We start from the raw sequence: 24,973 nt of genomic DNA on the forward strand, positions 1-24,973 counted from the left end.
CCTGTGGCATTTATTCATCTTTGTCATTCTCCCATTTTACCTTTAGCTCATGTTTTGTATTTTTCTTTAGTATTCAGTGCTGTAGCATTTGAGCAGAGTAGTAAATGACGTAGACTGTGCTTAAAGACACACTGATGATTTTAAATAAGCCTGTGATTGGATCTAGTAGCAGCCAATCATGTAAACCGTTATTGAAATTCATTGCCTTATTGACAACTCCTTGTCTGTTTATATATGAAGTACTCCTCTTTAAGTTACAAAACCCACAACTTTTTAAAGAAGATTCTTTTACACAAGCTTATGAATGGAGACATAGATCAGACTACAAGCTACCTTGTCACAGACTTAGCTTGTTTGAAAACACCCTGTATTATATGGCTATCACATTTAGAGCTGGTCCAAATACAAAGACTACAAGCCAAAAATTGAAGAACCAAACACTGAAAATCATAAATACAAGTGTTGTTGCAGTGTGAAAGATTCTATAAATGAAAGAGACAAGCTGCAGCTGTTGAAAATTTTTATACTGTAATCTCTCTCTCTCTCTCTCTCTATCTGTTTACCTATCTATCTATCTCTCACCCCCCTCCCTCCACCTCTCTCACTGTGTTTGTGTGTATGTCCTCTTTTAGTAGCTGTGCATATTCCTTTTATATATATGTGTGGTGACTATGTGAGATTGCATGCTTGGTATGTGCTATCAGCTGACTGCTCACACACATGCTGCTTGGAGTGCTGCCTCATGCTTATTCCTTGCTGTGGCATGCACATTCCATAAATTCTGTGAACTAGAAATTAATTATTGTGTTGTTACTGACTGTAACTTGTTCTACCACTACAGTTGAAGGAAATAAATGTTCATATCTTCTCTCCTAATTTAGTTTATTACACAAAATAGTTGGAAGCAACATATATTAACTCATAGCAGTGAATTGTTGAATGCAGTAACTGCCATTCGTAGTCCACATGCTGAGCACATCAAAATAATCTCCAGCCTCGTATCCCGATGAGATTAGCAACACTGGTGACCTTGACATGATCATGGTGAGGAGTATGGATTACAATAGAAGATATTGTGCTACACATCAGAAATGTGCCAGATAACAATACAGCTGTTACTTCAAGACTGGCTGGCAGTATAGCTTCCACCGTTTTGGCTGAACAATCTCATACTCTGGTTTACGCTGGTGCAGGAAAGTTTTCTGTGTTCTGGAATAACAAATGATTCTACCAAATTTGCACTAGTCATTAGTCAGCTTGATCATAGGTACACGGTGGATGTACAGGATATTATAACAACACCACCAGAGATAGATGCGTACCTGAAACTGAAAGCTCTAGTCGTGTTGAGAGTTTGCCTCACAGGAAGAAAAGGTACAGCAAATGCTCATCCATGAGGATATAGGTGACAGAAAGCCTTCAGAATATCTCCACCACCTAGGAAGCAAAATTTACATGCACACCATCCTGGACACACTACTACACATGTCATGGACCACTAGGTTGCCAGCACAAGTAAGGGCCATAACTGCATCACATACTGAAATGCCTCTGGACAATATGGCTGATCTGGCTGACTGGATACAGGATGCCGTCATACCCACCTCCTGCCTGACCAAATGATAATGTGCAGCAGTACTTCAATGGACATCAAATCTGATTGCGACAAATTAACAAAGAAAGTCATGGTGCGGGAACAGCAACTGAATGATGGGCTGTTGAACAAAGTTTACAACCTAAGCAAACAATACAGTGAACTTCTCACCAACTGCCATGTTAAAGGTAGATACTGATGGAGATCATGGAATTATTGTGCATCCAACACTCTTTGTTTTGACGAGTCACCAACAGCTAACATATTCTGATACCCTCAGCAGTTCGGCGACCAAGCACATTAAGTGTAATCTGATATGTGAGTATGTCAACCTTAAATACCAGAAAGACATTGATGCATCTGATTGTTCCTCTGCCCACCTGTTTATTACTGATCACAAGTTGGATTACAAATTTTTTGTTGACACGAGATTGTACTTGAGTATTTTGCTGAAAGACAAACTGCATAAGTACTGCCCAGCCCCAAACTTCAGACTGTCAGCAGCTAACAATTCCACCATCCAGATGTACAGCATGCAACATGTGGAGCTAGATCTGGGACTGTGACATATTTTAACATGGAATTTGTTTGAGGCAGATGTGGCAGAGCTGATAATTGGGGCAGACTTCCAACCACACTACTGCCTGCTCTCAGATGTCACCAATGCCTACTTGCTGGACACTGTCACCATGCTGTCTATGGCTGGGTTCCAACACCATGTGACTAGCTGTGATGCCAATGTCATATAGGTTGCAGAAGGAGAGTACACCAAACTACTCAACAAGTTTCTGTTGCTCACAAGGCCTCCAGGAACCCCACAACAGGTTACGCCATGATACTGTCCATTAAAATAAACACGACAGCAGGCCCTCCTGATGTCATGCAGGCCCAGACACATGGCTCCAGACAAATACACCATTGTGAAAGTGAAATATGATACTATGCTAGACAAAGGCATCATTTGCCCATTCAGCAGCACATTGTCATCACCCCTCCACTTCATACCCAAAGAGATTGGTGTGCGGTGACCATGCAGTTATTACTGTGCCTTACATGCAAGGAACATCCCTGACCATTACCCTGTTCCACATCTGAAAGACTACAACCATGTCTTAAGCAGAAAACAAGTGCTCAGTGTACCTGATTGTGCCAAGGTGTACATCCAGATTCCTGTTGCCGAACAAGACATCCCTAAAATGGCCATTATAATGCCTTTCGGCCTATTTGATAATTTATTTATGTCCTTTGATTATTACCTTTGGCCTGAGGAGTGCAGCACAAATGTGGCAGCAATTTATAGACTCAACGCTATGAGGTTTACTGAATTGTTTTGCATACCTGAACAATATCCTTGTCTTCTCAGAAACACTGGAGGAACACGAGCATCATCTCAAGCAAGTCTTTTTGTGCCTGGTCACACATGGTATCATCCTGAATGTTTGTAAATGTGTGTCTAGCCAACCTCAAGTAATATTCTTGGGCCATCAAATTTTGTCAATGGGATCACACCCCTTACCAGAGAAGGTCAAGGCCATATTAAATATTCTGCATCTGGTAACAGCGAAGGAACTTCACAGATTTATCAATGTGCTCAACTTTCACTGCTGCCACCTGCCACAGGCAGCCAAATTGCATGAGCCACTCACAGCCGCACTGGCTGGTCCAAAAGCAAAAGGCAAAACACTCGTACATAGGATACTGGTGATGATTGATGCATTGATGCAATATAAGCATTGCTGATGCTGTGTTCCTCATTCATCCAGTGGCAGATGCAACCTTGACACTAGTAGTGGATGCTAGCCAGACACCCACTGGGACTCAGCTCCCATAATATGTAAACAAGACAAGGCAACCTCTTGCTTTTTTCTCATCCAAACTAATGTTCACACAATGATGATCATGTACGCCAGAGGCTTGTTGGCCATTTATGCGGTGATGAGATATTTCCATGTACAGCTGGAAGTGATGGTATTTACAATATATACAGACCATAAAGCCCTCAGGCATACCTTCCACCAAAGCAATGACAAGTGCTTGCCCAGACTATTCAACAAACTTGACTCTGCAGCACAATTATTAACAGATATCCAGCATGTCTTAAGACTGACTAATAGTGTAGCTGACGCCTTGTACAACAATCCAATCAGGAGCTCCATGACCTACTAAAAGATACTGAGGCAGGCCTTCAACTCAAATTTCTAAATGTGCCAGGAACGGATGTGCAATTATACTGTGACACCACCAGTGGAAAGACTTGCCTGTATATGCTAGCAGAGCTCTGCAACCCCTTTTGCATAGCCTTCACAACCTCTGCAAACTAGGAGTCAGGGGAAATGCTTAAACTTGTCCATGCCCATTATGTATGACACAGACTACAGAAGTGTTGCCAGGAATGGGCTTGTGCATGCCTAGGCTGCCAACATAGTAAAGTTTTGTGCCATGTCCACACACTCAATGGAAACTTTCTGGAGACAACTGAGAGATATGCCCATGTTCATGTTGACACTGTGGGAACCCTGCTATAGTCAGATGGGCAACACTATTTGCTGACAATCACAGACAGATTTACATGTTGGCCAGAAGCAATCCCAGTGGACAACAACCCCACAGAGGCACTGGCAACAGCATTCATGTCTCAGTGGGTTGCGCATTATTGTTGCCCACTACACATTACTACTGACGGATGGCACCAGTTTGAGTAGGAGCTATTTGTGCATCTCAGCAAGTTTTGCAGTGCAGCCCACCATTCTACCACAAGCTACCACGTGGCCAGCATCTGGTATGAGGAGTGATGGCACAGATCTCTTAAGATGGTGCTCATGTGTTAAGTGGACCGCAACCTTCCTATTTGTCCTACTTGGCCTGTATGCAGTGTGTAAGCCAGATCTTGATGCAGCTGCGACAAGAATGGTATATGGCAAGACACAGTAGCTGCCAGGAGACTTTGTCAATATACACACCTCAACAGGAAGTGATTCACATCTGCCAGATTTCATAGCACAGTTGAGGGAGCACATCTCACAAATCCGACCCTGGCCCTTATTTTGTTGTGGATCACACCAACATTTCTATACAGGAACTGTCCAACAGTACTCATGTCTTGCTCCATAGAAATGGTGTCAGACCAGCACATATGCCTCCTTGTAGTGGCCCCCACCATGACCTGGCTCCATCATAACAAGACATTGGACATTTTAATCATTGGCAAACAGCACAATGTTTCCAGTAATCCTCTAAAGGCTGCATTTGTGTTAGAAAACACACTCACTACTCTGTAGCCATGTCACCCACTTCCACTGTCATCTAAACATAGTCAGCTGCCTCCCATCTCTCCAGTGCCACAGCCTCTATGCCAGATACGGTCTGGTCATCATGTACATTTTACTTCAAGATTCCTAGATGACGCTGAGTGCAGTGGATGCTGACGAAGCTTCGCTTCTCCTCAGGGGCCTGGTGTAGCTACCACTTGAGATCACATGCTTAGCATGCACAATCAGCTGATTGCCACAGAATGTCAAGGAGTTCATGCACCTGCCACTTGGAGAGCTGCCTCGTGCTTATTCCTTTCCGCAGTGTGGATGCTCTGTAAATTCTGTGATCTAGCACTTAATTATTCTATTGTTATTTACTACTAACTAGTTCTTTCACTACTGCTGAGAGAAATAAATGTTCATATCCTCTCTCCTATTGGAGGTTATTACACAGAATAGTTGGAAGCAATGTGTGTGAACTCAGAGCAGCGAAGTATTGAATGTAATAACCACCATCTGTAGTCCACATGCTGAGCACAGCAAACTAAGCCATCACCTCATGTCCCTACAAGATTAGTGACATATATCTATGTAGGCATACATCTGTATTCACTCACGAGTCACCAATGTTTCATATGACACCTAGTGTGACAATAAATACTCTGCTCTATTCTATTCACAGTAAATGATAACAGACCGCGAATGGAAAACAAAAGAAATTACCTACTTAATTATAGTCTTAAGGCCTGTAGAAGTAAGATAGGCAGATTGATGAAGGATGAAGGAAGACCACTAGTTTAAGAGCTGGCAGGTTTTGGACAAAAATGAGAAGGAAAGAAAAATATGACATGTATGCTCCAAAGTAGTTGTAGAAAAAGAGTAAGTGCCATGTAGACACATCAAAATGTTTTGAGGCAAGGATATTCACAACTGGTATTTAAGGTTGGATACTTCGCTCTATTAGCTACATCTCACATAACTGTATCTGTTGCAAATAAATCATTTCAAACACATTTTGTTTCCCCATTTTATCAACTTTCTGACTGAATTCTTTTAGATACCATCAAATCACTCCTGACATACCATCTAAATCTACACAAAGGGTGTTAAAAATGAGTTGACTATTTTGAGAGGTGGTAGTAACTAATAAAACAAGAAAAAAATTCAATGAAGGTGGACTCTAAAATGTATGCCTTAAGAGCTTTGAGCAATTGTTCATCTTCAGTACTCTTCTAATGCAAGTTCTTTGAAGTCCATATTTTGGAGAAGGAAGTATGGACGGAAATAAGAAATAAATGTCCAGTAAACATGGGCTCTGAAATTCATACCTTATGAGCTATGAGCTCTTGTTCAATAGAACAGATGTGCTTCACAGTAGGAAAGACAAAGGTGTGCCCATAGCTCTTAATTAATGCATTTTACAGCCCATTTTATTGGACTTTTTTCTTGTTTTGATGGTTATTATCAGCTCTCAATATTTGACACTTTTTTAACATCCTGTATATATCTTGCAAACAACTGCGAAGGTGCATAGATTTTTTACCTTATGTTACAGTTTCTACCATTCCAATCACACTTGGAGTGTAGAAGAATAACGGATTTTGTGCCTCTCTGTGTGCTGTAGTTAGTCTAATTTTGACTTTTTGGTCCCTATGGGAGTGATACACAGGGGGCTGAGGTATAGTTCTAGAATCTCCACTTAATACTTGTTTTTTAATCTGTGTATGTAGGAGGATACAGTGCACACATTCATAGCTAGTATTCATGTCACTGATGAATCCTTTTCTATGGGCCTTATGTCATGGTTCAAGGCATATTTCTACATCAAAAGCTTCCTTTCCCAATGCTGGAGATATCATCAAAGGCTAAAAAGTCTAAGGTGACAGTTCCAAACTCAAACAATCAGCAAGCCAAACTGTTTACATCCATCCAAGAAACACTCATGTTGTGATGTCAACAGCTATTGGGGCCATGCCAAGATGTGTTATTAAGCCTGTGATGAGGAAGAGTTGGTGCTGTTTATTTTGTTTAGCCCAGAACTTGTCTAGTTTCAATCCTTCTTCTTTCCTGTTAAATTATTTCTCTTTTGAATTACTATGTCTTCTCTGTACATCCTGGAACACTAACAGTTGGTTCTTGATAAAACTGAAATACTAGGGAAACAAACTTGTTGGTTTCCTGCTCCCATCACATGATCTACTTCGGCCAATTTATCTATGTTTCCCAGACAACAGTTGCTTCTGTGTTCATTAAGTTGAGTATTAATGCTTCTTTTTGTAGTTCCTAGGTGTACTTGATCACATGTAAAAGAGATTGTGTATACTCCTGCTGTAGCAAGTGGTAGTAGGTAGATACTTTTGCATTCACCAAATATTAATGCAACTTACTTGTTCATTTAAATATTGTTTAAATACTGTGTTCTTTTAGTACTCTGACCTGCTCAGATAACCACGAATGTTACAGCACCTGCTTCCAGGATTAGGAGGAGCATCAGCTCATGTTTGAAACTGCAATCTGGATGTGGTTTTAGGTGGTTTCTCACATCCCAGTAGGTGAATTTCAGATTGATGTCCTACATTGGATATATGCTATGCCAACATTTAAAACATTTCCTCACGCTTACAAATAGAATTTACTGTAGATTCTTACAGGTACAGTACGCTGATTCCATCCTAGAAAGTGGAAAAGGGCAAGGAGGGGGTGGGGATGGGGGGGGGGGGGGGAGATGAACAGGAGAGTGATGACCTTAGATGTTTATCCTCCTTAAATCCACAATCAGCTATCAGCAGTCGCACTCAGCTGTTTTTTAGGAATGATGGGAAAACATTCCTTTTAGATGGTTCTCTTTCACTAGGTGCTCCAGACCTTTTAGGGTATAGTGCCTTATTTATCTTCCTGTCAGAGCAGCCATTTCTTCTGAAAGTAGTTCTTAAATGATTGGGCTCTTTCTCCACATACTGTGCTTCACAGATTCGTTTAGACCAGTCCATCAATGTTTCAATCACTTTTCTTTTTTGCTTGGGAGGGTGACCAGAATTTTTTGAAGATACCTATCTATGTGAGTGGGTTTCCTGTGACTTTGTGCCCTAAAGTTCTGTCAGGTTTTCTAAGTACCTTACATCCAAAAATTAAATTTGACTTATTTTCTCTTCTTTCATAGTGAGCTTTGTATTAGAAGTAATATAAGTCAGAAAAATTAGAAATTCTTATGGTATCCATGAGATCATGTAACAAAAGTATCAGTAATGTATGACATCAACAATCTGATGATCTGAAGGACAGTTTCTTCAAATGTTTCCATATAGCCACATCATCAGTTTGCCCATAGAATCTGTTGTCCCACTGCAAGCAAGATGAGGTGAGACAATGTTTAAAAGGGTCTGCCATTTCCTTTATGAGAACAGCTTCCAAATGTGACATTAATTAATTATGTAGAATCATGGTAAACAGTGACCCAGCATCAAAATTCAACCTGAATTATGTTTACTTTTCATTATAATAACCAGAATATTTAATATAAATATCATTTTTTCACACTAATGGCTTTAGGAGAATGGGCAAATGTTTGGCAATTCCATATTGTGACAATCAACAATGGGCTTTTGCTGGCTAGTTGATGTCTATTTTCGAACATTGGTCAATCTGGGTTTCAACATTTCTATGACACTCTCCCATCAGTCAAATAAACCTAGACCCATTTGTACAGTCTTTCATTGAACATATTAAAAGCCCCATGTTTGTCCTATTTAGTATGGGTCCCACACACTTGAGCAGTATTCCAGGAAGAGACTGGCTGAATTTTTCTAATATTCTACCAATGACCTGAATTCTGCCATACCTACAGCTGAGCCCATCATTCCACTTCATACACCTACATATTGTCATGCAGTGGTATTTGTATGAGCTGACTGATTAAAAAATTTACGATTTAAACTACTTATATTCATGGTTTTGAGCCTGCAGGTAGACATAAGTTACTTCATAAGTACAGACCATCTACATCAATATCTACATCCATACTCTGAAAAACTTGTAGAGTGCGTGGCAGATGGTACATGGGTCATTCTGAAAGTAAGTTTCAAATTAAAGACATGGCATCATGAATCTTTCCCTAACTGCCACCAACACTGAAACATTTGTCATAGCGTGCAATCTGTTTCAAGAAACTGCTCTGGTAAAACTCAGTGTCCTGCAATGCAAAGAATTAGTGCACAGCCTGCTCCACCTCAGCACTGATTTGAATTGACATCCCAAGAGTGTGGTTTTGACCTTCATCCCTCACACTCTGCCTTCCTTCTATGAACATGCAACACCAGTGACCAACTGTTTGGCAAAATGTGACCATTCGCAGGAGAGCTTCTGTAAAGCTTGGAAGGTAGGAGATGAGGTACTGGCAGAAGTAAGGCTGTGAGGGCAGGGTGTGAGTCATGCTTGGGTAGCTCAGTTGGTAGAGCACTTGCCCGCAAAAGGCAAAGGTCCTGAGTTCGAGTCTCGGTCCAGCACACAGTTTTAACCTGCCAGGAAGTTTCATATCAGCACACACTCCACTGCAGAGTGAAAATCTCATTCTGGAAACATCAGTAGTCATTAGACATAGCGAGAGAGCAGAATGGGGCACTCCTTGGAACTCACAGACTTCGAACTTGGTCAGGAGATTGGGTGTCACTCGTGTCATTCATCTGTACGTGAGACTTCTAGACTCCTAAAAATCCCTAGGTCTGCTGTTTCTGATGTGATAGTGAAGTGGAAATGTGAAAGGACACGTACAACACAAAAGCATACAGGCCGACCTCATCTGTTGACCGACAGTGACGGTTGACAGTTGAAGAGGGTTGTAATGTATAATAGTCAGACATCTATCCAGACCATCACACAGGAATTCCAAACTGCATCAGGATCCACTGCAAGTACTATGACAGTTAGGCAGGAGGTGAGAAAACTTGGATTTCATGGTCAAGAGGCTGCTCATAAGCCACACATCACACCAGTAAATGCCAAATAACACCTCACTTGGTGTAAGGAACATAAACATTGGACAACTGAACAGTGGAAAAATGTTGTGTGGAGTGACGAACCATGGTACACAATGTGGCAATCCGATGGCAGGGTGTGGGTATGATGAATGCCCAGTGAATATCCTCTGCCAGCGTGTGTAGTGCCAACAGTAAAATTCGGAGTCAGTGGTGTTGTGGTGCAGTCGTGTTTTTCATGGAGGGAGCTTGCACCCCTTGTTGTTTTGCATGGCACTATCACAGCACAGGCCTACACTGATGTTTTAAGCACCTTCTTGCTTCCCACTGTTGAAGAGCAATTAGTGGATGATGACTGCAACTTTAAACATGATCGAGCACCTGTTCATAATGCATGACCTGTGGCGGAGTGGTTACATGACAATAACATCCTATAATGGACTGGCCTGCACAGAGTCCTGACCTGAATCCTATAGAACACCTTTGCGATGTTTTGGAACACTAACTTCATGCCAGGCCTCACTGGCTGACATCAATACCTCTCCTCAGTGCAGCATTCCATGAAGAATGGGCTACCATTCCCCAAGAAACCTTCCAGCACCTGATTGAATGTATGCCTGTGAGGGTGGAAGCTGTCATTCAGGCTAAGGGTGGGCCAACACCATATTGAATTCCAGCATTACCAACAGAGGGCACCACGATCTTGTATTGTACGTAATTTCAGCCAGGTGTCTGGATACTTTTGAGCACATAGTGTAGTATTTCATTATGGATAACTGCATCATCTGTGTGAAGTCTGACTGTTAATACTGCCTGCAAAGTCACTAATATACAATATGAACAGCAGTGGTCCCAGCACCCTTCCCTGGGAAGCACTTGACATTACTTCCACATCTGTCGATGGCTCTCCATCCAAGATAACATGCTGCATCCTCCATACCAAGAAATCTTCAGTTCACACATAAATTTTGCTTGATAACTCATACAACTGTATTCTTAATAATCAGTATAGAAATCAAGAAATATTGCATCTGCCTAACCGAATTGATTCATACCTTTCAGTATATCATGTGAGAAAAGTCTGAGTTGGGTTTCATATGATCAAAGTTTCTGGAATACATGCTGGATTACATCGAGAAGGCCATTCTGTGAAAGATACGAAATTATACTTGAACTCACAATATGTTCTTAGATTCTACAACAAATGAATGTTAAGGATATTGGATGGTAGTTTTGTTGATCACTTGTGCTACCCTTCTTGTAGACAGTTGTGATAAAGTCTTTTGTTTAGGGCTCTGCAGTAGATAAGAGGTTAACTCAGCTGCAAATTTCGTATAGAATCTGTTAGGGATACATCAGACCTTGGAGATTTGTTCAGTGTTAGTGATTTCAGCTGTTCCTCAACATAACTGATACTAATATCAGTGAAAAAAAAAATAAAACTTCACATTCTGGCACTGATGGCCTTATCAGGACAAATCAATCCTCTGCCAATGGCATCAGTGCTGGATGTGATATGGAAGAGTGCGGGCTCAGCACACTGTTCTCTCAGAAGTTGTCGTATTTCTTGACCTTGGAGCATTTCTTCTCACTCAAGTAGCTCCTCAGTTGGTATCATGAGGTGAAGTGCATGCACTCCTCTTTCAGTCCTCCCACCATGGAAAAATCCTTGGCAGTACTGAGAATTGACCCTGGGTCCTAAATATAGCAGCCAGAAATGCTGATCACTGAGCAAGAGTGGTGGATGGGTTTGCTACAGTAGTCATTCAAAGCTTCGCACATTGTGTTCTTGACTGCCAAACATGTTTTATTCAACATCTCCTTATCTATAGCCCTATGTCTTGTTTTATACCTGTTATGCAGTAGTCTCCGTTTCTTCAACATTTTATTTGCCAGAGAGGTTCCTTCCATCACGAACTGTTATGCTAGGAACATATCTGTCAAATATTTATTGATGAACACATTATGATTTTTGCCACAGCCTTCATCAGAAAAAGAGAAACACAAACCATTCCTTCAACATGCAAGCACATGTCACGCACATGTGATCGCCAACTCCAGCAGCTCAACCTTCTCTGCCTGTCAAAGGAAAGATGCAAGTATGACCTTAGTGCACAGGTGACAGGTACATTTGTTCTAACATGCACCACAATCTGCAGTTATTTGTGCCTTGTTCCCTACATAACTGCCACAATACCCTATTCATCATGCTGAATGAGTCCCCCAGGCATAAACACGGAGTACACCTGGTGTTACTTCCCATCCACTACTGTCATTTGCATAAGGGCAACAACAATATACCACATGTTTGACATTCCAATTATTAACAGATCCCTACCCCTTCATCTTTAACTCCTCTTGAAACAGGACACAGTAGATTTCACAACCGGTTAAGTGAGGCTCACTGACTCAATTTCGACATCTGTGGAAGAAAGAATCTTGAAGCTGTTGGTTAGAGTGATCAGTGTAACTCCCTAAGCACCTCAAAACTGCATGTTAGGGGAATGAATATAACTCATCTGTACAGGTTATCTAGTCCTATCACTGACATGCAACTCATAGTGAAGTGGATGACTAGTGATAGAGCCCATAAATCCTGCAGAGGAACCCACACTAGAGATACCTTTGGTTTCACTAGAGATACCTTTGGTTTCTCTTGAGAGCTATCCCAACACAAACATTTGCAGCAGTTTCCTGTCATTTTACATTAGTCACCTGCTTACGAACATCAACTAAATCATCTTGTGTTCAAGAACAGCTTTCACAGTGGGACAGTATTGTGGATGGTGCAATGTTTCACAGAACAGTAAACAAATAACTTTAAAACAAGCTTGCTGAGTCTCTTGTAATTTCTAGGCCTGTAGAGACCTTCTGCTGATGTGGCAACTATGTTTCAATTAAATGTAGAGTTTAAAAAAATTGTAAGTAATTACCTTAACAGTAGCACACATGCAGAGACCATAGAATATGCTGTCAATGTTCCTATTGATAGCATGCTAACTAGCTGATCCACATTGAAGATGAGTGCCATAAAAGCTGAAATAAAATGAAAACATTTTACATTTAATAAAGAAATGCAGAAGGCTCAAGTGAATGTAATATAACAGTGCTAATCTGAGAAAAAACCCTTAGCACTATGGACACTTAGGCTTCTAAAAATAATTGAACATTTTTCTTTCTTGAAGCACTTGTGTGGCCTATAATAAATGGTTTGCCTGCCTGTTATGGTCAAATGGCACCAATAAAACATCCCAGTCAATTAGATTTAGCTAAGAGGGAAACAGGACAGTTTCATATTACTCATAACTGTTGGCTCATACAATACTCACAAAGAAATTATTGGAAAAAACAACAGGAATAAATTTTCTTAGTGTATACTATAGGAGATAAATTCAATTATTTTCTCAAAATATTCTTACAATAAGATAAATCCAGTTTTTCTTTATGAGCAGTCAGGGGCAGTTACAGCGGATCCCAAGAACACATGTTAACATCTGTGGTTGAGCAGTTTTTGCCAGACATGTAATATATATTTCATGTAGAGCAATTGTTTTAATCAATGCAAATTTGTTGTACTACAAACAATACTGCAAAAATTTTCAGTGTCTTCTAAAAAAAGCAAAACCTGTGAACTACGCACAAAAGTTCCATGATCAGATAAAAGACACTTCAGAACCTTGTGAAATATGAAACAAAGAAACCCTGTAGGGAAATGATATTCAGATTCTTGATGACAACACACTGCCGGAGAAAAAATTAGTACACCTGGAAAAATGATATTGATTCTGATTTGATGGTGGCATATGTCACCTGGGGGTAACAGATGTACTGATAATGGTTTCAACATCATTCACCACCAGATAGAATAGTGGCATAGTTACCAGAGCACCATCTATGTCCACCTTTTAATAGGGAATGCTCATAGCCAGGGGCTCAATTTGGTGCAAATGTGTGAAGCAAGCAGTCAACAGTACCACAGAGGCACATTCATGCTTCCCGCAGTCAACTGAGTGAGCTCCAAAAGTGTCAAATTGTGGACTTTTGAGTGGTGGAATGGTCCTTTTGAAGAATTGCCACACATGTTGGACATGCTGCTTCAGCTGGCAATGATGCTGATATCAGTGGATATATGAATATTCTCACACTCATAGACAAGGTTCTGCATGTCCACACAGCCCAGATGCCTACCAGGACCATCATATTGTAAGATCAGCAGTGGCTCATTTTACAGCTTCCACATCACAAAGAAGAGGGCTGATGAAGCATCAGCACCAACTGTTGTGAACCAGTTATTGGCAGGTGAGCACACCTCTAGCCGATCTTCCACTCATGCCATAGCATCGACTTGCACAAGCTCAAGTAGTATACTGTCAGAAGATCACTTGAAAAATTGAATGGTGTGCTATGGTCTTCAGTGATGAAAGCAGACTCTCCCTGCATGCAAGTGATGGTTGTTCATGTGTATAACACAGACCTGGTGAACACTGTTTTGTAAAGTGCATCTGGTCAAGACACACCAGCCCCACCCTAAGTCTTATGGTCTAGAATGTGATAAGTTACAGCTTTCATTCAGCTTTGGTGTTTCTGGATGGGATGCTAACCAGTGCTCAGTATGTGCAGAATGTTGTTAAACCCCTTCATTTCCCATGTTTCCAACAGAAAGGTGATGTGTTGTTCTAAGAGGATAATTCTCACCCACACACTGCCCATGAAACTCAACATGCTCTGGAAGATGCGCAGCAACTTCCCTGGCCTGTATGGTCTCCAAATTTATCTCCAGTTGAGCATAAGTTGGGTATGATGGAATGAGAAGTGACTTATGAGACTCGTCAATCAACAATTCTTATAGTATTTCATCAACTGGGCAAGCAGGCACAGCATAACATATTCCAGGACAGTATTTGTCATCTGTACAATTGACTGGATGCCAGAGTCAGTTCCTACATTACTGCCCATAAACGTACCAATGTGGGTGTTTCAGCATTGGTCAATACCCAGTACCTCAGAACCACTTGCACTATTAAGCTATAAAAGTAATCGTTTCATATACTCCATATGCACTGTTGCAACAACAAATCTTGAGTGAATTGGAACTTATTAATAAAATTAGTCACTAGATTGAGAATTTCTTGGTAAGGAGTACACAATATCTTACTAATTTTTTCTGCCAGTTTATGAGCAGAACAGATGATATTATATTCAAATTATCAGTCATTAAGTTACATGAATTCTTCCTAACAGTAGCAGAAAACAAGAACAAGAAATGGGTCATTGAAAGCAGATTCATTAGATTAAGTTAGTCAGGTGTTGGATGCTTCATAAACAGACATTACTGTTGTCAATTCTGGCATGAAAGAGGTTATAAAGATCATTAGGTCACTGTAAAGCAGTAATTCTTTTTGTTGTAATGGTCCTGAAATAAAATTATGGAATTTTTTTTTCTGATTTGATTGTACCCAGCCTTCTTGTTACCTTTCTCACAATTATCAGTATGGGTAGATTATCACTAATCATAAGTTGTTACCAGTACAGTTCACAGAAGTATCCACTGCTTATGCCTTTTAATGTATAATGTTCGATGTACCTGAAGGCTCGCCTTCATGAAGGCTGAGATTAAATCTGAACAGTTTTGTTGACAGTTTCTATATACATTTACCTCTTTCATAACAAATTTACAAGTTTTATGAAGGAAATGGAGGAGTTCATCAAATAAAGCCAAATTACTTCTTATGAAAAGGTTTCCTGCATTGCACAGTGCTACTCTGTGATGCTGGGTGAGCACAAGGAGTGATGTACCATCTGTATAAGGTAGTTAGCATTGATGTATAACTTCAATATGCTAGGAGAGAATGGACAGAAGTCCATACCTTATAGCACTTCCATCTCATCTTCTTGCAAGAGAAAATCTCTCTCTCTCTCTCTAATGTTCATTCCTGAGCTTGGTTAAAAGGTGGTGGCCTAACCACCTTGATAACATATTCCTCTCCTAACACTGGTTCTTGAAGCTCTTTAACTCTCTCCCATGGGTCAAGCAAACCAGTCACCATTCATGTTGCCATCCTTTCACTATTTCAGTACCCCTGGTAGTCCTATTTGGAATGAATTCCATATAGTTGGAATGAATCAAATATATTTCAGCAATATTCTAGGAGTGGGTTCCTCAAGTGATTTGTAAGTAATTTTTGTTGTAAACTGATTGCATTTTACCCGTATCCTACCAATGAATCAAAACCTGCCATCTGCTTTACCTATAACTGGGCTTAAGTAATGATCCAGTTTCATAGGCACATACATCATTACACCCAAGTACTTCCATAAAATGACTGATTCTCTCGTCTCATAGAATCAGGTATACTGTTGGTGGCCTGTGTCTTCCCAACAGGATATTTTGATGTCATGACTCAGCGTCTTCATAAGTTGAAGATGAAGATACCAAGTTACAACATCAAAATCTCATACGATAATGAATGCTGGGAAAGTCTAAGAAATTATTATGACTGATCCTAAGTATGACAGATTAACATTATAGGCATAGGGTACTTCTTTCCTGTGTTTTGTGAAGTGCATAATTTTAGACTTGTTTATATTTAAAGCAAGTTACCAATTTCTGCACCACTTTGAAATCTTATCGAGATCTGAGTGTTTGTGCAGTTTCTTCCTGACAATACTTCATTATAGATAACTACATCCTCTGAAAAAATTCTCATGTTACTATTAATATGGTCTGCCAGGTCATTATTATACAAAATGAATTGCAAGAGCCGCAGTGCTCTTCCCTGTGCCATATTTGAAGTATCTTCTATGTAAGTTCTTTACTTCCTACCCAAGAAAACATATTGTGTGCTCCTTACCAAGAAATTCCCAGTCTAGTGACTAATTTTGTTTAGTATCCTGATAGTGTCCTTTTAATTTTGGATTAAAATAGATCTATCGTCCTGGAACAACACATTTAAATCTCAAATATTACTCATTCTTTGTCTCAGCTTCCTCATTATGACCCACTGTAAAGGAAAAATGGATTCATAATATTGTAAAAATATGTTTAGGAAAGAATTGTTTTTCTCATCAGTGGTAAACTTTATTCCATTATTTGTTCGCAAATTCTCTGTGAACTGTGTTGTGGCAATGTCAATCAGACAGTGCACCACAACATGCACAAAAGAAGAAAATTGAGGTACAAAAGAATAATCTTTGCCATTGTCAGCATAATAACTCATGTTTACTCTCTTATATTTGTTCTTTTAGTGTGTATTTTGGAGCTAGAAATAAGTAGTCTTTTGAAGTAACCCTCCATATTCTTCTGTAGCAAATACATGTATGGTGAGTTCACATAGATGTGATCCCAAAAAGAAAGAAATAGAGAAACATGTATCATTGGAAGAAATGGATTTTCCGACCCATATATCAGCAGCAGGAGTTAAAATGGAACATGGTTTTTCACCAGACTCAGGATGACTCAGGATCCTTGATGGCTAATTTGCCACCAACAGTAACCATAGAGAATAATGTCCAAGAGGGGAATGTAAATGTCTGAAGCAGTGATGTTAAGCTTGCTTCCATCATTCTAGATCATGAAACTGCAGCTTTGGTTTATGCAGGCTGATTTTATTTTTCAGCAATGAAAAGTGTTTGCAAAATGTGTTAAATTCAATATAATCTGGAAGGTATAGAAGAGGTAGTTGATGCCTTGGGACAACAAAGCTATGGTACACTCAAGGAGGCACTCATACAGCCACCTCCTTTATTGCGGAGATATGTTTGTGAAATTTTTTTTCAGATGACAGTATGGGACTCAACAGCAGATACTTAGAATACTTTGTACTTTGGTGAGACTGGATCTTTTTCCTGAACAAACCTTAAGGGTGCTGTGGTTGGGAAAAATTCTGGCCAACATCCCAACTGTTGTAGTGACGCAGACAAATACGCCGTAACAGGACAGCAGACATTGTCACAAACAATTTAGAGCTGGCCTCTATATGGGGAACAGTCAGTGCTATGTGAGAGGAGGGGCCTGAGGCAGACATGGAAACTGTCAAGAACAGTACGAACCCCGTAACAGACATGAGGAATTCACAATTACGATGCATGCCAACCAGATACACAATGGAGCAGCTAGCAGTACAAGTGGCCTAGCTCAATATGCAGGCAGCAACCCATCAGCAACAGGTACATAGTTACAGCTGGAAGAAGTGCAAGGACATTGAAACACAATCTTCAATGGGAGACAATGGTGCTGGTATCACAAACGTTTTGGGAACCTTGTTCGCCAATGCCCTCAACCCTGCAATTACCCAAACTGCAAAGACAGGTGTAAAGAGCACAAAAACTTGTGATCAACCACATAGGCACTAGGAACAGTATACAATATGTGTAAGTACTAATGCAATGCTGACATCAAACAATACTTGTCAATGATTGTTTGTGCACCACTATGCTTTGGGTGAGAAATTTCTGGTGGACACATGGTCAGAAATCAGTGTCTACCCAAGAAAGTCTAAAGACACAATAAGAGCAACCACACAACATGTATTAACAGCAGCCGGCAATTCCAGAATTTTGGCATATAGTGGGAGATGATCGTAATTACAACTGAACCAAAATTTTCACACATCATGGACTTCTATAGTTGCAGATGTGCCTGATCCTACAATAGCTGCAGATTTTCTGTACAATTATCATCTCATGCCAGATTTAGTCAACTGTCAATTGGTGCCATTTCATAGAGGAGAAAAATTGTCTACAACAGCTTCCAAGTCGGGTTTTCATACAGCGCAAGCTGCCCATGACTTGCCAAACAAAGATGCCTGGTACCCCTTCTGAATCATCTGAATAGGGATTCAATGCTGCATTATCTGCAGTGATGTGTGGTGCACATGGGTTAGGGTGTATACGACCCGGGACAACCGGGAGATCCGGGAAAAACCTGGGAATTTTTTCATCCGGGAGAAAACCGGGAAAAACCCGGGAACTGTTTAGAATTCCGGGAATTTTTCTTTGTTTTAGTTTTCAATTAAATTTTTGTGATTTTGACTGGTAAGAACCAATATTCTAACAAAGGACATTACTGCAGCCCACTACTGCAGAATAATGGTGCAGCAACAAAACATGAACGAGAGAAAAAAAAACAAAAATAAAAAAGTTACAAAGGAAATGAGCCGTATACAACAAAACAGTGCTCATACAAGCGTCTACCAACAGCAAAGTCTATCAAACGCTTTAGGAAGACTATGCAATGCTTTGTAACAACAAATTGCCTCCGATAAGCGTGACATGATAACTGTTTAAATTAGATTCGTTTGAGCAGTTGCAGGCGGGATCTTGTGCATTCGCAGTTGAGTCGCGTATGAGTAGTACCTTCTCCCGCTTCTGGTTACAGAAGTGTGGCTGGGCATCACTTCTTAATATTGCCCCAATTCGAAAATTGGGGCTGATACACAGAGCAGTCTGAGTTGTGGTGGGGAAGTGGGTCGTCGTGACGTGACCTGTGTTCACATTCAGTGATTTTGTTGTTTCCTTTTCATTTATTGCTCTCACGCTAAACAATAACTAAACGGATTTTTGTGGCAGTGAGCTATCAAATCAATTAAAATAGTTCACATAATTACGGAAGGTTAAAATATGTTTTTAGTTTCAGATTTTATTTCCACCTTTCTGACAGTCAAGCATTAATCGCCTTACAGAACAATGAAGTTATTTTTGCTGGTTTTTATTAATCTTTTCTGCTGAGACAGTCAATTTATTTGAAGCGAAGTGTTTGATTTCACACTATTGGCTAGTTTCAACTTTTCGCTGTATTTCAAGTGCACGTATGGCATATGCCATATTGAACCAAACATGAGATAATATAGTACTGGTACTTCAAGAAAAATTGGGCAACGGCCTTGCCACAGTGGATACACCGGTTCCTGTGCGATCACCGAAGTTAAGCACTGTTGGGCATGGCCAGCGCTTGGATGGGTGACCATCCGGCTGCCATGTGCTGTTGCCATTTTTCGGGGTGCACTCAGCCTCGTGATGCCAATTGAGGAGCTACTCGACTGAATAGTAGTGGCTCCGGTCAAAGAAAACCATCATAACGACCGGGAGAGCGGTGTGCTGACCACACGCAACTCCTATCCGCATCCTCACCTGAGGATGACATGGCGGTCAGATGGTCCAGATGGGCCACTTGTGGCCTGAAGACGGAGTGCTTACTCCATGAAAATTTACATACGATTGTGCATTTGAAGCCAAATTATGCATTTTAGTACGGTTCATGAAATTCCGACGCTTTTGAAGTATCCTCTTTTGTCTTGTTCCTTTTATGACACAATGTAAGATCTTTAAATGTTTTACACGTACGAACATAAGGGCTTCCTGCGTCATCGTAGCTGTGCAAGCGTGATGACGCCTATTATCTGGCGCTCTGTTGCAACTGCTGAACCGAACCTATGTCTAACAGGTCGCGGGAAAATATTGCGAATGGTGTTTTGAAAAGCGCTACATTCAAAGCAGATTTACTTATATGCAAGATGAACTATATGTGAGAATGTACAATGAATTTCTTAAATCACAAAGCGTTTCACTCTCATTTAAAAGTCAACTCCTTCAGGACAACCATTTAGAAGAATTTAGAGTCCAGAAGATCAGACATTTACGTCGTTATTAAAAATTTTACTGGTACATTTGTGTGATGTATCTTAAAGTGTAACACGTGCAAAAAAGATCAACATATGCGAAAACTTAGCTTCTCTTCCAGCTTATTAAGCTTCGAGACCAATATTATATGTGAGTGCTATGTATATTTATTTAAACCCTTAACTTTCGTTATTTGTGTGTTCGCGATACTTAAGAGTGATATTGCTATTGGCTGATTACATCACGTGTCCTATGGTGTCATCAGCTGGCGAGATCACGCTTACAAAAGCGTATCACAATCTCGATTTCAGTGCTTCGGGAAGTGCCATGTGGTGTTTGGTGGAATTCAGATTTATACCTTCATAATACGAAAATATGCAGCGTACATGTTGCTGCACATCAAAGGTGTTTTTCCCCCCTGAGATTCATTTTCGAAAGTGCTGGGAAATTCTACGTCAGTATATAAAACAATAAACATTCAAAGGATTGTGATTCTTGAGTTTCTCCCGGCGTATTTGATAGTCAAAATATCCACGGGTGTGCTGCCGGTCTATAGTGTCCAACGGGCACAATATTTCGGCGATCATACATGTCGCCATCATCAGGTGAACTGACGGACTGAGCTCCTGTGAACGTGCCGGCACGGAGATCCGTACGCTATGGCTTCTCAGAGGGAACTGGGTTCGGTCGCGGCGGCGGCCGATTTAAATACCCTCCGCCCGCGGCGCGCTCCCTCCGCCGTCCGCGCCCCGCGCCACGGTCGCGCGGTGGAACAGATTGCGACGGCGTCTGAGATGACGTCGGAGTGATGGCTCTGTCCGCCGTGGTCGTCACAACTATACGTTTGCTCGATTTACTCTTTATTAACCCGATCGCTGGTTCCCAAGCCTTGCTAAGATTATAGCCACAGTCACGGTTTATGAGGTCGTCATTGGTGTGAATTTCGATGGCCTCTCTATCAACGCTGTCCCAGTATCTCGACGTCTGTACCAGAATCCTCGTGCGGTCATATTCCATGGCGTGATTTTCCGACAAAGGATTGATGAGTTTTACAGTGCCGAGGAAGAGTATAATGTCACTTAACATAGAAAAAGTGTACTTTCACCCGGGAGAAAGTGTATTTTTAAACGGGAAAAATCCGGGAATTTTTTTTCCTTGTCCACGTATACACCCTGTGGGTACACCACACAAGAAGATCACAAGAAGGTGCTACAATTTGGTTATGGTAGGCAACCTTACAACACTACCCAAGGATGGCCATTTCACAATTTATTGCCCAACTTCCTACCATTTACAGAGTCTGCAAGTGGCATTAGGAAATGCAAGCATTTCACACAGCATCACATCTGTACGACTTGAGGGCAGCCTGTCTCCTGTCAACTGCAGTGCCTGGCTCCAAATAAGCTGCTCGCAGTGGAGGTAGAGTTTGAACGGCTGCTAAAAACAGGTATTTAAACTAGATCTAACAGTACATGGGGATTACCAACTCATATCATTCCAAAGGAAGATAAAGCCAGGAGGATATACAGAGCACTCACAGCATGCAAAATTCTGGATGAGTACCCCATTCTGAATGTCACAGACTTCAACAATACCACTAGTTGCTCGACAGTATTTAGTGTGACAGATTGTACAAAAGCATATTCTCATATGCCCATAGCATCAGCGGATCTTTAAGAAACAATAGCCACCATGTCCTTCAGACTTTTCAAATACCATTTCATGCCAGTTGGCCTCAGGAATGCTACACAGATTTGGCAGACGTTCATGCACAAAGTGCTGTTGGAGTTACCATTTGTGTTTTGTTACATGGATGACATTTTAATATTCTCTGCTTCAGTAGATCAGTATACAGACCAGCTTTTCCACAGGCTGCAAGATTACAGCATCATCATTAATGATGTGATGTGTCCTGGGAAGAGTGAAGCTTGTTTCCTGGAATACTTAGTTTCAGAGACAGGGTTGGCACTATTACATGAACGGGTCAAAGCAGTGCAGTAAATACCTCTTCCCAGTAAGCACGAAGGCCTTTCGAGATCTTTTGGCATGCTATCTGCCTAGTCTAGCAGTAACCCAGGAACTGCTCACAAGTAGCTCATCAGAAGGATACTACAGGCTACTGAAAGATTCCTTGGGCTTCCGAGGACATTCAAAACAGGCATTCCTGTGGCTGTTATGGTAGATGCTAGCCAGATAGTGGTAGGTGCAATGTTGCAACAAAAGTTAGATGGGAAGTGGCAGCCACTTGCAGTCTCCTCTAAGAATTTGATGCAACAACAACAAAAATGGAGCAGTATCGAACATCAACCATGTACCTGGCAGGCTAACATTCTCACACAGCCACAGAGGGGACATATTTGACAGTCTTCATGGACTACAAGCCCCTGGTTGCTATTTTCCAATGAAGCATGGAGCTTACATCACTGCATCAGTACAGGCATGTTGAATATATAACTCAATTCACAACAGACATGTGGCACATAGCAGGAAAGGGGAATATGGTAGCAGATTGTCTGTCCTGGAACTGTGCCGGTTTATGATCTATTCACTGGGACAAGTTAGCATCAGAGCAGCATGTTGATCCTTTTTTACACTGTCTTCTCCATGATGGAAACTTGGGATTATGACAGATGAGTACCACTTACAGAGGTCTCAGAAGGAATTTGGCATGATGCGAGAAGTCAGCAATGGCCTTAAATTATAGAACCATGTTACTGGCAACTTTTTGAAGCACCACACAATCTAAAACACCCAGGCGTGCAAGCTACAGCTAAGATGGTCACTGCCAGAGTGGTGTAGGCCAAGATGCAAAGAGATTGTCAGGTGTGGGCAAGCATGTGCTTAACGTGTCAGTGAAACAAGGTTGGAAAGCATGTGTCCACACTGATTGCTCAATTTCCAATATCTGCAGGCAGGTTTTCATATCCCCATGTGGACATTGTTGGCCCATTGTAGAGCTCTATGGGACAACAATATCTGTTAATGATCATCGATCATTTTGCAAGGTGGCCAGAAGTCACAATACCTACTGACATATTGGCAGAGTCAGTGGCAGAAGAACTGGTGCACATAAGGTTCTCCATGTTCAGCCAGCCACATGATATTACTACATATTGTGAAAGGCAATTTGAGAGCCAGCTATCATCAAGCTCCTGTTATTGTTTGGCTGGAACTATCTGTACATGACAAGCTATCATCCCACCAGTAACAACATGGTGGAATGCTTCCACTGCACACTCAAGATGTTGCTAATGCATAGTCCATCAGAGTGGGCAGAAGCACTCTCCCTAGTCTTATTGGGATTACCCAAGGCAATAGAGGAGGATATTTAATGCTCTCCAGCACAATTAGTTTGCAGTGAACAATTGTGGGTTCCAAGGGAATTAATCTCGTCTGACTCCACACAGAAAAGTGAACCACAGTTTTGTACACATTTTGCACAATGGCTCAATAATAAAATGAGGAACATTTAATCAACCAGCCTCACCAGATATGCCAAATGGTAGGTATTAGTGCTCAAGGACTTAGAAAACATGTCCCATGTGTGACTTTCCCTGACTGATTTCACCATACACTGGCCCTTACAAAGTGATAGAAAGAGCCTGCCACATCTTCAAAATTGATAGAGGTGGGAGACAAAAAACAGTTTCTATCAAGAGATTCGAACTAGCATGCATGGAAGGAGGTATCTTCTTACACACATTGAGACTTTGTTTTCTGAGCATTTGTGAGACAGAAGTAAATAGTTATCTGAAGTAACCCTTTGCATTCTTCTGCAACAAATACATAAATGGCAAATTCTCAAAGTGTAAATGAATCAGCATTTACAATTCTGTGAAACTGAGTGTTTCCTTTCTTGGTTTAATAGCTAAACCATTTATTTTTTAGCTCGCATCTATTTCATGCAAGACAGTTGGATTTACAAATAAATTATAAGCTGTTGTTGCACTATGTCATTCCGTCACTGCTGAAAATGTAATTGTGCAGATCCAATCAAAGCTAGACATCAGCAACTCTATTTGCCCTTGATCAGTGCTATCCAAGATGAAATAAATACTGGAATTTCCACATGCAATACTTCCTTCCCAGTTATTTCAACTCTTATTTAATAGAAAGCAGTCTAAATGACAGTAATTTTATTTATTTTTGATTCTGGTAACTGGTTTCCATACACAAGACCACCTTCATCTTGTAGACAAAAACTAGTTACTGGAATTAAAAATAAATAAGTTAGTGCAATTTTGACTATTTTTTATTAAAATTGTACATATGATACAGTGGATCAAAACTGATATAAATAATAATGTCTTATTGGACCTCCCTATTTCCTTTCTTTGTTATCAACCTTCTGACTGGTGTGTAGTGGCCCACCATGAATAAATTAGAGGCCACATGTCCTGTGAATACACATTAGGCCTCTTTAACACAGTGTTTTCCACTGCATTTTGCATCCTCATGCTGTTGATCATTGGTGATTCTTCCTTTTTTTATAGGTAGGTTCCTATGCCAAAGGCAAGAGATTGTCCACACGTCCATCCTCT

The 24,973-nt window shown here is 40.7% G+C and overlaps 1 protein-coding gene and 1 pseudogene across 1 annotated transcript in view; one reads left to right on the forward strand and one right to left on the reverse strand.

Annotated features, from left to right (window-relative positions):
• LOC126474399 (cationic amino acid transporter 3-like) overlaps positions 1-24,973 on the reverse strand; it is a 147,107-nt gene that overhangs the window by 25,424 nt on the left and 96,710 nt on the right. Inside the window, exon 10 of the mRNA XM_050101868.1 lies at positions 12,749-12,851. Within this exon, the coding sequence (XP_049957825.1) occupies positions 12,749-12,851 (103 nt within the window). The remainder of the gene's footprint in view (positions 1-12,748; positions 12,852-24,973) is intronic.
• On the forward strand, positions 19,687-19,803 carry LOC126476065 (5S ribosomal RNA; annotated as a pseudogene).

Source organism: Schistocerca serialis, chromosome 4 (assembly GCF_023864345.2).
Source record: "Schistocerca serialis cubense isolate TAMUIC-IGC-003099 chromosome 4, iqSchSeri2.2, whole genome shotgun sequence".
In the NCBI taxonomy this organism is placed as follows: domain Eukaryota; kingdom Metazoa; phylum Arthropoda; class Insecta; order Orthoptera; family Acrididae; genus Schistocerca; species Schistocerca serialis.